This window comes from Mytilus trossulus, chromosome 10 (genome assembly GCF_036588685.1).
Source record: "Mytilus trossulus isolate FHL-02 chromosome 10, PNRI_Mtr1.1.1.hap1, whole genome shotgun sequence".
NCBI classification, from domain to species: Eukaryota; Metazoa; Mollusca; class Bivalvia; order Mytilida; family Mytilidae; genus Mytilus; species Mytilus trossulus.
Window position 1 is genome coordinate 92,657 of NC_086382.1, and position 15,574 is coordinate 108,230.

General features: G+C 36.5%; 1 protein-coding gene and 1 long non-coding RNA gene across 2 annotated transcripts; both read right to left on the reverse strand.

Annotated features, from left to right (window-relative positions):
• Positions 1–1,348: 1,348 nt before the first annotated feature.
• Positions 1,349–2,171, reverse strand: LOC134686088 (uncharacterized). Its single transcript, XR_010101536.1, has 3 exons — positions 2,096–2,171; positions 1,738–1,809; positions 1,349–1,447 (listed from the first exon to the last, which is right to left on the reverse strand). It is a non-coding gene; the product is annotated as an uncharacterized LOC134686088 (long non-coding RNA).
• Positions 2,172–2,295: 124 nt separating this feature from the next.
• On the reverse strand, positions 2,296–11,902 carry LOC134686428 (uncharacterized). Its single transcript, XM_063546097.1, has 9 exons — positions 11,834–11,902; positions 11,571–11,660; positions 8,227–8,280; positions 4,384–4,488; positions 4,191–4,244; positions 3,453–3,518; positions 2,858–2,905; positions 2,497–2,562; positions 2,296–2,363 (listed from the first exon to the last, which is right to left on the reverse strand). Exons 2-9 carry the CDS (start codon positions 11,575–11,577, stop codon positions 2,296–2,298), a joined length of 468 nt encoding a protein of 155 aa, XP_063402167.1. The 5' UTR covers positions 11,578–11,660; positions 11,834–11,902.
• Positions 11,903–15,574: the final 3,672 nt, after the last annotated feature.

The window sequence follows — 15,574 nt, forward strand, 5'->3', positions numbered from 1 at the left end:
GGAAACGCATCAGATATAGGAGTAGAACAACGACACAAAAGAAACACAACATTAACATGTAACACACACAGAATAGACAATGGCCGTTTTCATTACTGGGTACAGGACATGTTAAGAAGAATTGTTGTTTACTCACTTTTCAAAGACTTATCCGAGCTGTGATGGTGCAGCTCGGCTGTCACCACTACTGTGTTGTTGTTGGTGGTGGTGTTGGCCTTCTCATCTATTCAATAAAGATATTTGAAAGTTTTCATTTATATATATGTTTATTATGAATATGACGGAAAAATACAACAATCCAAAACTAATACGTTTTTCACGCGCTAGACGGTTTGTGTAAATGCAATATTCAATTGATCGGTCTTTCCCCAGCGTTGATAGTAGATCGAGAAAACATGTGATCGTATACATGTAATAAAAGGCAACACCAATTTGCACACACCTGCTATTAGAGTTTCGCGTTTTTTGAGCTCATTTAGGAATTGACATAAACTTACCAATAGGACACTCAGTGGTTGCGTCTGCCGCAGGCGTTGGCAGGGTCTGATCATCTGCAATTAAATACATAGGTATGTTATTATTAAAATATTGATAAATAATACAAATCTACAATTAAAGCCGACACGTGATCGTATACATATAAAGTGATAACCATTTTTGGGCAGAGACAAGGCTATAAAATGTCATTAACTGACCGAGATCTGTCAGTGTATCAAGTTCGTCTGTCTGCTCCTCAGGAGGAGTATTGTCTGCCATTAAAAATATTTTAGTGTTATAATTGACCTGTTGATGATTTCTATACAGATACATAGGAAAAGCGGTGATCCGTTGTCATTTGCAACGACAGATGATTTGCATGAATCGACAATTGTATTGAAATGTGTTAATCTACAGTTGAGAGAAGGGTGTGTGAAACTGTGATTGTATACATATAATAAAGTGATAACACCTTCTTGGCAGATGCATGGAATGACAGCTATCGCGTACGTGAACAGTTTATATGAGGGAGTACGACAGTTCATTGAAAATAAAAGTCTCGTTGACTTACCAATGTCAGTGGGTGTGTGGCCTTCTCCCACAGGAGGAGTATTGTCTGCAATTAAAAAAAAAATCGTGTTATAATGGACATATTGATGATTTGTACAGATACAAAGATAAAGTGGTGACCCGTTGTCATTTTCAACGGCAGATGATTTGCATGAATCGAGAATTGTATTGAAATGTGTTAATCTACAGTTGAGGGAAGTAGGTTTGAACATGTGATCGCACACATATAATACATTGATAACAGCTTTTGTAGAGTTCACAGTTCTGCGTACGTGTATAGCGTATATGTGGGGGATATGCTTCATGTAGAATTTGGCAAGTAACTTACCAGTAGGATGGACACTGTGGGCATCCTGTGAGAGGTTCAGCTGCTCCAACGAGACATTTAGTGTGTCGTTTTCTGCAAAGAAGATACGTCCATGTTATAATTGATATATTGTGGAATATTAAAACAAAGTGAAGTAAATGTCCGTAGTCAAATTCTACAACAGATACAACGCATTAATTATCTGTTCAATTGAACCATGTTTGTCCACCGTAAAGAAAAGGAAAAAAGTAAGAATGTAATCGGCTACGTATCATAACGCCGACAGACTACTTGCAGCGAAGTATCATCACAGTTTCTTGTTACTGAATAGCGCCGTACGTTACCAGATGATGGGATTAATTTAACAAGTGTCAATGCGTTACCAGGGAGAGGACAGACATTCCGGGAATCATCATCATCATCACCCGAATCCTGATGGTTTCCGTCCACAGTTCCTGCAATAAAGATTCGTTCATTTTATCTTTGATATATTGAGGAATAATACAAAAATCAGTAAACCAGAGTCCCGAACTCATTTTGACGACACACTATACGCATGCATCAATTTTTCTAATGACACGTGTTTGTCTACCATTGACAGACGAAAGAGTAAACCTGAGATCGGCTACATATAATAAAGTGACAATAGCATTGGCACGGTCCGGCCGCCACAGTTGCGCGTCGTTGTACAGCATATGTTAAAATGGAATAGTGTTAATTTCAAATTTATCAATGACTTACCATCTTCAATGGCCAACGCCCGCCACTTGTCGCCCTCCTCTGACAGGTTATACAGACAAGGCTGTATCTTAAATGATTGTATATCTGCAATAAAGATATGTGCAGGTAACTATTGATACCATAAGGAGTGATAAATAATATGACCAGAGGCCCGTACTCATTTCCGACAACGGAATATTCGCATCCATCCAAAGTTCTACTCAAGTGTGTTTGTGAAGCGTTAAGAGAACATTGATTAAACATGTGGTTGCGAGAAGGAAATGTGAAACTGTGATTGTAGACATATAATGAAGTGATAACAACTTCTTGGCAGATGCATGGAATGACAGCTATCGCGTACGTGAACAGTTTATATGAGGGAATACGACAGTTCATTGAGAATAAATGTGTCATTGACTTACCAACACCAGTGGGTGTGTGGCCTTCTCCGCCGATCTCGTCGGGCTGTTCCTCAGGAGGAGTATTGTCTGCAATTGAAAATATGTTAGTGTTATTGAACCTGTTGATGATTTATACAGATACATAGAAAAAGCGGTGATCCGTTGTCATTTGCAAGGACAGATGATTTGCATGAATCGACAATTGTATTGAAATGTGTTAATCTATAGTTGCGAGAAGGATGTGTGAAACTGTGATTGTATACATATAATGAAGTGATAACACCTTCTTGGCAGATGCATGGAATGACAGGTATCGCGTACGTGAACAGTTTATATGAAGGAGTACGACAGTTCATTGAAAATAAAAGTGTCATTGACTTACCAACATCCGTATCAGTGCCCATCTGGCCTTCATCCACAGAGTGAATATCTGCAATAAAGATATGTGCATGTGACTAATGATACCATGGGGAGTGATAAATACCGTATAGCGGGTTATTTTCGCGGGGTGTAAATTTTCGCTTATTTTCGCGGATAGAACAAAATCGCCAAAATAAATTCCGCCAATTTAAATGTGTACATGCAAAGGTAATGTTAAAAATGTCGAATCCGCCAAAATAATAATCGCCAAAATTTTTCGTATACCTTATTCAATGAAAATCGCGAAATTTTACACCCGCGAAAATAACCCGCTATACGGTAATTTGACCAGAGGTCCGTACTCATTTCCGACAACGGACTATTGACATCAATGCAAAGTTCTACTCAAAAGTGTTTGTGAAGCGTTCAGAGAAGAATGATTAATTATTTGGTTGATCTACAGTTGAGAGAAGGATGTGTGAAACTGTGATTGTATACATATAATAAAGTGATAACAACTTCTTGGCAGATGCATGGAGTGACAGCTATCGCGTACGTGAACAGTTTATATGAGGGAGTACGACAGTTCATTGAGAATAAAAGTGTCATTGACTTACCAACACCAGTGGGTGTGTGGCCATCTCCGCCGATCTCGTCGGGCTGTTCCTCAGGAGGAGTATTGTCTGCAATTGAAAATATGTTAGTGTTATCATTGACCTGTTGATGATTTATACGGATACATAGAAAAAGCGGTGATCCGTTGTCATTTGCAACGACAGATGATTTGCATGAATCGACAATTGTATTTAAATGTGTTAATCTACAGTTGCGAGAAGGATGTGTGAAACTGTGATTGTATCCATATAATGAAGTGATAACACCTTCTTGGCAGATGCATGGAATGACAGGTATCGCGTACGTGAACAGTTAATATGAAGGAGTACGACAGTTCATTAAAAATAAAAGTGTCATTGACTTACCAACATCAGTATCAGTGCCCATCTGGCCTTCATCCACAGAGTGAATATCTGCAATAAAGATATGTGCATGTGACTAATGAAACCATGGGGAGTGATAAATAATTTGACCAGAGGTCCGTACTCATTTCCGACAACGAACTATTGACATCAATGCAACGTTCTACTCGAAAGTGTTTGTGAAGCGTTCAGAGAAGAATGATAAACATTTGGTTGATCTACAGTTGAGAGAAGGATGTGTGAAACTGTGATTGTATACATATAATAAAGTGATAACACCTTCTTGGCAGATGCAGGGAATGACAGCTATCGCGTACGTGAACAGTTTATATGAGGGAGTACGACAGTTCATTGAAAATAAAAGTGTCATTGACTTACCAACAACAGTGGCCTTCTGTCTGTCCTGTGTTGACGGGGTTATCTGGCTCATGTCTGAAATAAAGATATGTCCATGTTATTATTCATGAGTTGAGGAGTAATAGCCAAAAAATACAAGAGTCCCGAAGTAACGCGTCAGTGTACTGTGTGTGAGGAGGTTTTGGGGTGAATTGATGTAGTGTTGTTAACTTACCGAAATCCCAGACTGGATCCGACCAAGCCTTTGAGGTGGAGGCCTTTTGGGTGGAGGATAAGAGCCAGTTGTACGGTGTCGTCCGTCTTGATGAATCTGGTTCTTCTGTAATAGTAAACCCCTTCATTTACATGAAAACTTTAACATGTACAGTTAATGTTAGTCTAATGTTGTCATTGATAGGAAACGTGTGTTACTTGACGTTATGCAAACATAATAAAAGGGGTGTTGATCTACAGTTGACAGAAGGAGGTTTGAACCTGTGATCACATACATATAAGACTCTGATAACACCTTTTCGGCACCTACATGGATTGACTGTTTCGCGTACGCGAACAGTGTCTATGAGGGAGTTCATTGACTGAGCAAGATGAGTGTCAAATGTTGCTGATTTATACAGATACAAAGGGAAAGTGTTAACCCGTTGTCATTTGCGACGACAGACTACTGCCATGAATCGAGAGTTGTATTGAAATGTGCTGGTCTACACTTGAAAGAAGGATGTTGAAATGAGTGATAGCATACATATAATAAAATTATAACACATAAAGATATGTGCATGCTATTATTGATAAAAATACAAGAGTCCCCAAATGACGCGTCAGTGTACTGTGTGTGATGAGGTTATGGGGTTAATGGATGTAGTGTCATTAACTTACCGACTGGCTCCTTTGAGGTGTAGGTCTGTGAGGTGGAGGCCTTTGAGGTAGACTAGGGTCTATACAACTCCTCGGAGGTGTAGGCCTGTGAGTTGGAGGGCTTTAATGTTGAGGCTAAAAGCCAGTTTTTCGGTGTCGTGCGTCTTGATGATGCATATGGTTCTTCTGTAATAGTAAACCACTTAATTTACATGAAAACTTTACAGTAATGTTAGTCAAATGTTGTCATTGATAGGAAACGTGTGTTACTTGCCGTTATGTAAAAACAATGAAAGGGGTGTTGATCTACAGTTGAGAGAAGGAGGTTTGAACTTGTGATCGCATACATATAATACAGTGATAACATCTTTTCGGCACCTACATGGATTGACAGTTTCGCGTAGGGGAATAGTGTAAATCAGGGAGACAGACGGTTCATCCTAAAAATTGTCATTGACTTACCAACATCAGTAGCCTCCTGTGTTTCCTGTGTAATGGGGCTCATGTCTGCAATAAAGATATGTCCATGTTATGACTGATGAGCTGAGGAGTAATTCCCCAAGAATACAGAGTCCCGAAGTCACGCGTCAGTGTACTGTGTGTGTGTGCTTATTACATTAATATTATAACAATCCTTTGAGGTGGAGGCTACCATCCAGCTGTACGGCGTGGCTGGTGTCGATGATGGTTGTGTTGTAATAGTAAACCACTTAATCTACATCCAAACTTTAACATGTACACTTAGTCTTAGTCAAATGTTGTCATTGATAGGAAACGTGTGTTACTTGTCGTTATGTAAAAATAATGAAAGGGGTGTTGATCTACAGTTGAGAGAAGGAGGTTTGAACTTGTGATCGCATACATATAATACAGTGATAACCCCCATTTCGGCACCTACATGGATTGACAGTTTCGCGTAGGTGAATAGTGTAAATCAGGAAGTAAGACGGTTCATCCTAAAAATTGTCATTGACTTACCAACATCAGGAGCCTCCTGTATGTCCTGCGTAATGGGGCTCATGTCTGCAATAAAGATATGTCCATGTTATGATTGATGAGCTGAGGAGTAATACCCCAAGAATACAAGAGTCCCGAAGTCACGCGTCAGGGTACTGTGTGTGTGTGCTTATTACAATAATATTATAACAATCCTTTGAGGTGGCAGCCTTTAAGGTGGAGGCTACCATCCAGTTGTACGGTGTGGCTGGTGTCGATGATGGTTGTTTTGTAATAGTAAACCACTTAATCTACATCCAAACCTTAACATGTACACTTAGTCTTAGTCAAATGTTGTCATTGATAGGAAACGTGTGTTACTTGCCGTTATGCAAAAAAAACCAGTTATACATTTAGTATTCTTTCCAGAATTGCATTATCATAATATAAACCTCTTTATCTGCCATTGAGAGTAGAATAGGTAAACATGTGATTGGCTACATATAAAGCAGCTTCTTCCATCAGAGGTTGGCGTCACTCTTCATCGTATGTGATGATATAATTGGGTTATTCAAGAATTGTCATTGACTTACCTATATCAGGCAGTGGGTCTGTAGTAAGGGACTGCTGACCTATATCAGGCAATGACTCCTGGCTGGATCTTACAAGCCAGTTGAATGGGGTGGATGGTGGTCTTCTGAGTGGTTGTTCCACTGAATTTACATCAAAACTGTAACAGGTATTGTTAAGAGTCAAATGGTGTCATTGAGAGGAAACGTGTGTTACTTTACGTTATGCAAAAATAATGTTAAACACGTGTTCATTTACATTCACTCTTCCTAATAAATTAGATCACATTTTGCCATAAGGATATACATTGCATTTGAACCAAGCATGCTTTAATAAATTACAAACCTGGTGAAGCGACCGACCATCTACCATATATATATATACAACTCGTCTAAACATCAACCCAACAATGTTAGATCTGTAAATTTGCTTTCGCAAATTTTTTATTCTTCCCTCGCCGGGATTCGAACCCATGCTACTGTGATATCGTGACACCAAATCGCCTGCACTGCAGCCGTCCCGCTAGACCACACGACCACCTGGGCTCTACAATAATAGAGCTTTCGCTGGCCGTGTTTTACCTTTCCTCGTCAGTTTTAATCTAGCGGCGTACTACAGTACATGATATATAAGGCATGAAGATGTTATTGTTACAGATCAGCTAAATTATCTATAGAAAAGGATCCTACAAATTAATGTAATATACAGTCACAGAAAATAATTAAGTACGTCTGAGTCAGTGACAACTCTACAACAGATGTATCCATCGGATCGCCATCAATGATGGTGATACATGGCTGTGTACATAATGTATATACAACTCGTCTAAACATCAACCCAACAATGTTAAATCTGTAAATTTGCTTTCGCAAATTTTTGATTCTTCCCTCGCCGGGATTCGAACCCATGATACTGTGATATCGTGACACCAAATCGCCTGCACTGCAGCCGTCCCGCTAGACCACATGACCACCTGGGCTATATATATATATATATTTTCTTCTTCTTTATTTCGGTATAATTGTATAATAACTGTATATAATTGTCCAATACCACCATCCATCCCCCACACCAAGCGAACCACTTTCTCTCGGGTTGTGGATGGATGGTGGCATTGATTTTTTTTTATACCACCATACATCATCAAGCCTGCCCAATCACGTTCACTTGCAGTTGGCCTGGATGTCGGCATTACACACTCATATAGAGTAATAATACAGTTATTGCCTATTAATCAATTAAAACCAATGGACATTATATTGTCAAAGTATTATAAGTGTCAGCGGTCTCCAACCACAGTTCCGCCTAAGTGTACAGCGAATGTGAGTCGGTGTGATGGGGTTCATTTTAGTGGTGTTATTGACTTACTAATATGTGGAGATAGCATCTGGTACTCTACACCACTATGGTTATAATCGGCAGTAAACATAGGTGCATATTATAATGGACATATTGAGCAATAATAAAACAGCACACCAGAGGTCTCTTATCAATTCTGAAGACACAATCTTCGCCTGAATCCTTGGTTTTAGTGAAAAGTGTTTGTATCGCGTTGGGAGAAGAATGTGTAAACATGTGATCTTCTACATGTAATAAATGGCAAACACCATTTGGAGCGGCGTGTCATCCAGAGTTCCGCTTAAATGAACAGCGTATGTACGAGGTAATGGTGTTAATGTAAGAATTATCATTGCCTTACCTATCACAAGTGCTGAGAATGTCTTTGGAGGGTCTCTCTTCTTAGACATGGCTTCTAAAATAGATTTAAAAAAAAAAATTACCTGTTACATTGAGCGGTTGATGTAACAGCAGTATACTACTGTTGCCTTAACTTCCGCCTACACTATATCTGTCAAAATGTAATTGAAGAGTCCAAACGTTTGTTCATGAAAACGATATATTTTCCACTTTAAGTTTTTCATAAATAATTCGATACACGTGTACATTCACAGTGTAGATACTATTCTGTACGCTATCCGGAAGTCGCGATTTTCGAAGCGAGGATTTCAAACTGGTCAACAGAACGGTTTTGTTTTGGTGCCTTTTCTCATAATCTTTTTACTCCTATATCTATAAAGTGCTTTGCACATCTTAAATGTATGTATAACATCATAAATATGAGTAACTGTAACAAAAACATGCAGTAGAATATAAAATATACGTGTGCATCACACCAACTTCGTAGAAAAAAGTGAAATCGATTGACAATTTTGCTCTCGTAGTAAAAAGCAAATAATCTTTTATTGCAAATATTTGCATCAGTTAACAGTAAAATATATACTGTTTCAATATTCCTACCGTATTTAAGTAGAATGTTCGTATTTCAAATAAAAAATATGTTTTCCTTGAGGATCCCAAAATAAATTACTGTACGATCAGTCTAAAACTGACTGTATTCTAGTAGAGATTTCAGATTTTTTGACTGTATGATCAGTCGTGATTTTGAAGAAAAAAACCAACAATAAATGGAAGTTTTTAACGACCTTGACTGAAAAACAAAGGCAATTTGAAGGTATATACGTGTCTATGTGATATTATGATTGTGTCCATGGAACTATAACGTGTGATTTCTTTCATCAGACAATACAAATATATTTCTGATGATTTTAATAGACGGCAAAATAATTATATTTTGGTTCCGTCAGTCTTACTTAAAATCAAATGCCTAAAAAGCAATACATGATCCGCTTGTGGACTTTGTATTAGAGTGTCGTTGCAGCTATCTGTTTAACTATTACATTTTAAAGACTATTTACACCATCTGCCGTTGACCAATTAGTGATAACATACATCAAGCCCGTCTCTTTTAAAATGACAAAAAATAGACAGAGAAAGCTTTGCTTTAAAAATTAAGGTATTGAGGAAAGAATTAACGAAATTATAACCCGCCACTTCTATAGTCCATGTTTTGGAAAAAAATAAACCACCAGAAAAACTAAATCATAGGTGCACAATGGCATCATTTAATAACGAATATGATGAAGTTTTATAAATACTAATATATGGTAAGTTTTTGAAAGTTGCATATAGTAAACGGGTACCACCCAATAAGGTAATGGAAAAGTCCTTATCATGGAAATAAAAAAATGATGATTTTTCGAAAAACCAAAATAAGAGGTACACAATTGAATTAAATGATCAGGAATCTGAAAAAGATTCATTGAGTTATGACAAGTGTCTGAAGGAAGTTGTGGATATAAAATAGGTACGCCCAATATAAGGTTATGACAAAGTCCGTATTTTAGATATAGAAACATCAAAAATATTCTCACCAAAAATTCGAAATAGAAGGTCCATAATACATCAATAGAGTAAAAATGGAGCAATTTTAGAAAAGTTTAACAATTGGTTTTGGAAGTCACAGTTGGAAAAACCTGATGGGTGCCCCCATATAATGCAATGTTCAAGTCCATATCTTATATAAAGAAACCCCATAAAAGATTTTTGATAAAATTCGAAATACATTCCTTTTTTATATAAATAAGGCCGCTAATTTTCTCGTTTGAATTGTTTTACATTGTCATTTCGGGGCATTTTATAGCTTACTTTGTGATATTGGCTTTGCTTATTGTTGAAGGCCATACGGTGACCTATATTTGTTAATGTCTGTGTTATTTTGATCTCTTGTGGACAGTTGTCTCATTGGCAATCATACCACATCATCTTTTTTATATTATAATTTATGATACGGAATCCGAGAAAAAATAATTAATAGTTATACCAGTGATGGATTCAGGAAAATTGGGATCCGGCGGTTTGAAACTCTTTTTTAACTTTCAATGCATTTGTATGGGAACATATATTTGGAATCCTCTTTTCTCCTGGATTGGACCCCCTCTCCATTTAAAAATGTCTGGAAACCCCTATGTATATTAAGTGGTTTATGAGAAGATGCGCTTGCAAAACCGGCGAAACATGTTGCACCGGTCCAACGGACGAACGGAAAGACGGACTTCATTATCACTATAATCCATCGCTTTACAAAGTGGTGTACAATTGAGTGTGAAAGAGGCAGATCTACATCCAAAACAAAGTGAAGGAACTGTGATCAATTATAGGCTACAGTTCGGCCTCGAATGTTTGTAAATTCATGCATTTTTATATAACAATTAAATCAGTGTGTTTGTACAATTGTAAGTATAACGGAGGACATTTCTGAAACTTCTATAAACAAACAAACCTTTTTCTATTTCAGTCACATTCAAACATCATTATACTTAATGTAGTAAGTCGAGTACACCCTATCAAGCTAAAAAATGTTTGAAGTTTACAGGATGTGAATTTATTAAAATACATGTGTGTTCTTTAGAAAAATGCCATCTTCTAATGTATCGTAAATAACTTTGAAATCACTACTAGAATACAGTGAAATAAAGACTGATCATACAGTTTCAAAATATACAAGCGAGACTGATCGTACAGTGATAAATCCAAACAAGTGTAATTTTCTTATTTCTGGCTTCAAAGATCTGGCTGAAACTTTTACCACCACTTAGAATATACTTTATTTAGTAAATTAAGTCTGGATTTTACGTTAATTTGTACAGTAAGGGTGCAAAAAGATTGTTTTAGGTTCACCGACTGCTTTTCTTTAGTGATGCACTTGAAAATCTCTTGATTAAAGCAAAGATACGAATAATGAATGTGCTAAATTTAATTATAAACCATTTGTGAATATCGATGTCAGCTGAATTAATCATTAAGCAATGTACAGATGAACATCTTACCGTTTAATATAGTATATCCAACAAATTTAAAATGTGATCCAAAAAGTTCTCGCTTCGAAAATCGCGACTTCCGGAAAGCGTACAGAATAGTATCTACACTGTGACATTGATAACCCAACCTCCAAATATGACATGAATTCAATATTATAATCAAATGTGTCTAACCGTTGAGTGAAGAAGAATGACTAAACAGGACTGTGATCGCCTACATATCATAAAGTCAGCAGTGGGAGCGCCCTGCCACCAGAGTTAGTCGTAATTGTACAACATAGGTCAAGATGTAATGGGTTTAAATTAATAATAGCCATAGCCTTACCAGTCATAGCAGTGGCCTGGCTATTGCCACTGGTTATGATCCAGTTATAGGGACTTCTCCTTGTCTTCTTGGTCTTTGTGGAGGAGTGTTCTGTGAAAATTACAAAAAAATATATTTACATCTTAACTGTAAGATGTTAAGCTCAATTGTACGTTTGGCAGAACGAAGTATATACACGTGTAAATTGATAAATTTTTAGGCAAATATGACACTTTTCATTTATATATCATTTACATTTGAACATAGCATGGTAAAATACAAACCTCTTGGGGCCACCGACCATCTCCCACTTTGTGATTGCACTGTATCTCCTGAAGAAATAATGTATATATTTTTATATTTTTTTTGGTAATACCGATATCACTGTATTACTCCTGTTGATAATTTGTGAGTAGCCCCCATCTCCTATTTTTGGTTTATTAGTACACCTTCATCAATCGAAAGGCATGCACCTAATATTCATGATATGCACAATCATTTGTAATCAATTGCTCCTGCGTGTTAATGAAAAGGCTACCAGTTTGTTGTATTGAAGTTCAAGTTCAATGACAATGTAATATATGATATAACTTGTAATTGGTTTCCAATAAGTGTCGAAAAAGTTTCGGATGTAATATTTCTCTGAAAAGGAATATTCCAAGTGATTAATATACACTGTGTTTTAAAGACTTTCACTTTGTTGATTACTCTAGCGTTTGCTTGATATAAAAACCAGTGTTTTTTTTGGGTCTGTTCTTATGCATATTTTTTTTTGTAGCAATTGTGCAGTGGCGTATTTTGCTTAGGCCACGCTATATAACAGTTGGTTAGAAACGTATATATTTGGTAATGGAATAGTACGTACCTGTTTCAGTTGGCGTACGGACATTATTGTTGTGATCTGAAAAAAATGAACAAGTAGTACAATATGTATAAAAATCTAGATGCTGATACACAATAATTTGTCAACTGGACATTATCAACAAACAAATGCAAACAGCCGTTGTAATTTTTAACGTTTTTATACTGATATTTTCATTTTTGATTTTTTTTTAATGCGAAGTCATATCGAGATATGTTAAATTTAACAGGCCAAATATCATTTTAAATAACTTGAGCACGAAAACTATCAAAAAAATTACTTACTTGTGCTAAAGAAATAGTTAATCCATCACTTTAAGAAAATTTTATTCTCGAGGCGGAGCTCAATAACACCAGTTTAAATATGGCGCCCAGATTTGATTAATTTTCGAAATATAAAATCCAAATAAAAAAAAACCGAACTTCTTCCTTTATCTATTATGGCATCGTTTAACGACGATCGGTTACAATGTTGTTTAAACGTAGTTTATAGCTTTAATATACAGAATTGAATACAGTTTGTTTCAAAAAGACAAAAAGGAAATTCTTATTAGAGTTTTATGAATTTATAAAAGTAAACCATTATAGGTAAAAAAAAAATCAATGTCTTCAACACGGAGTCTTGGCTGACACCGATCAGCAAGATATAAATGACCCAAACATTACTAGTGTAAAACCACTCAAACGGGAAAACCGACGCGGTCTAATCTATATAAAAACGAGAAAAACTTATGAACCACATCAACAAACTACAACTACTGAACATCAGATTCCTGACTTAGGACAGGTGCAAACAATTGCAACGAGTTTAATCATTTTAATTGTATCAAACATTCGACTTTATCTGAAACAATGGTGTAACATTGTATTTATAATACCCCGTTTTAGATAGTCAAACCTGACCCTTTCAAATACAAGGAGAAAAAAAACATAACCCCATTTCAGACAAATGAGCTGAAAATGTAACCCTGTCCGTCTTAACATACCCGTCTCGGTATCATATTTATCCAGTAAGTATCCACCAGGTACAAGTAAAATGGCAATTGGAGAAGTGTCACACAAAACAACCATTTCATGTATGGATTTCCTTACCGTTTTTGTTGTATAAAAATGGTGTCCAAGTACCCATCGAATAGGGAATTAGTATAAAAAGAATTCAGAGTACGTGTTTAATTATTTAATAAAGCAAATAATGATAGGGGTTATTTTTGTTAAAAAGGATGGGGGTGCGTACACCCATTACGCCTTTGCGTGGACCCGCCCCTGCAAATTTCAATAATTTCCTGAAGCTAGATGTCCTTGTCTGCAAACGCTAATTGAATAGCATGTCCTTGATATTCATTCCAGTGTCTGGTAAAAAAGATTGGACACGATAAAAAAAAAATAACCTCTTAATATGTTTGCCTATATAGATACTATTAATTTACGCCATCTTTAGTTTCATACGAATTGATCGAAAAATATCGGTGAGCTCACCTTTTTAGTGAACTCGCAAGTTCCAAATTGAAAGAGTTGGTATTGCTTTGTTTCATAAAAAAAGAATGACCAACGTAGATACAAGTATCTTGTCTTAGGGAGGGATAAATCCTACTTTGTAAAGGACCACTCTGATTCAAACAAAAAATTCTCTGATACTGACATTATCGACAAGATGCTTGATTTCTTAATTGATAACATATTTGTTATGTTCGGAGGACGTGTTTTTCAACAGATCGGTAGTCCAATGTGAACAAATTGTGCCCCTCTTCTTGTCGACTTGGTTCTTTATTATTATGAGGCTGACTTCATACTGGAAATTCTTAGAAAGAAAGATAAGAAGTTAGCAATATCCTTTAACTATACTTTCCGCTATATAAATGATGTTCTTTCACTAAATAATTCAAAATTTGGCGACTATGTTTAACACATCTATCCAACCGAACTGGAGATTAAGGATACAACAGACACAGTTAAGTAGGTTCATATCTTGATTTACATAGATCAAGAAATTGACAATGAGGGTCGGTTGAAAACAAAACTTTACGACAAAAGAGATGATTTCTGCTTTCAAATTGTAATCTTTCCATTTCTAAGTAGCCACATTCTAGACTGTTACACAAATGATATCGGATATGTTCCTTACGTCGTAACTACAATCTCCTTCCCTTTAATGATGTGACCTACCGATTTTGACTATTAACAGGATTTGTTATCACATAAGCAACAAGACGGATGCCACATGTGGAACAGTATATGCTTACCCTTCCGAAGCACCTGAGATCACCCCTAGGTTTTGGTGGGGTTTGTGTTGCTTATTCTTTAGTTTTTTTTTATAATGTGTCATGTGTACTGTTGTTTGTGTGTTTGTCTTTTTCATTTTTAGCCATGGCGTTGTCAGTTTATTTTCGATTAATGAGTTTGACTGTCCCTTTAGTATATTTCGTCCCTCCTTATCAAGCCAAACCATTACCTCCGGCTTTTCCAACTCACAACTTGCAATACGACCTACAAGTTTGCACAAGGTCATGTTTTTTTCTCTGGCTGTTTATGACGTTTTTACACTAAATCCATAGGATGTTGGATGTGTACGGATTGATGGTTTAGTTTAAGTTGCACGATTATTTTATTAGTTGTTAGTGGCTTTGAACTAGCTGTCAGATAACTTCAAGTACTCTCAGATCAGTTCATTGGGTCTTTTTGTGTCGGGATGTATAAGTACCCGACCACGTCCACTTTGATTTTATATCTATCTGATGATTTAAGCCTTTTTCAACTGATTTTTATAGTTCGTTCTTATGTTGTACTGTTATACCACTGTCCCAGGTTAGGGAGAGGGTTGGGATCCTGCTAACATGTTAACCAACCCACATTATTTATGAATGTGCCTGTCACAAGTGAGGAGCCTGTAATTCTGTGGTTGTCGTTTGTTTAAGTGTTACATATTTGTATTTCGTTAATTATTTTTTTTTACATAAATGAGGCAGTTGGTTTTCTCGTCTGAATTGTTTAACAGTGTCTTATCGGGGCCTTTTAAAGCTGACTATGCGGTATGGGCTTTGCTCTTTGTTAAAGGCCGTACGGTTACCTAAAATTTTTAATGTTTGTGTCATTTTGGTCTTTTGTGGATAGTTGTCTCATTGGCATAATACCACATCTTCTTTTTTATATCTTCTACAAATTTGGTG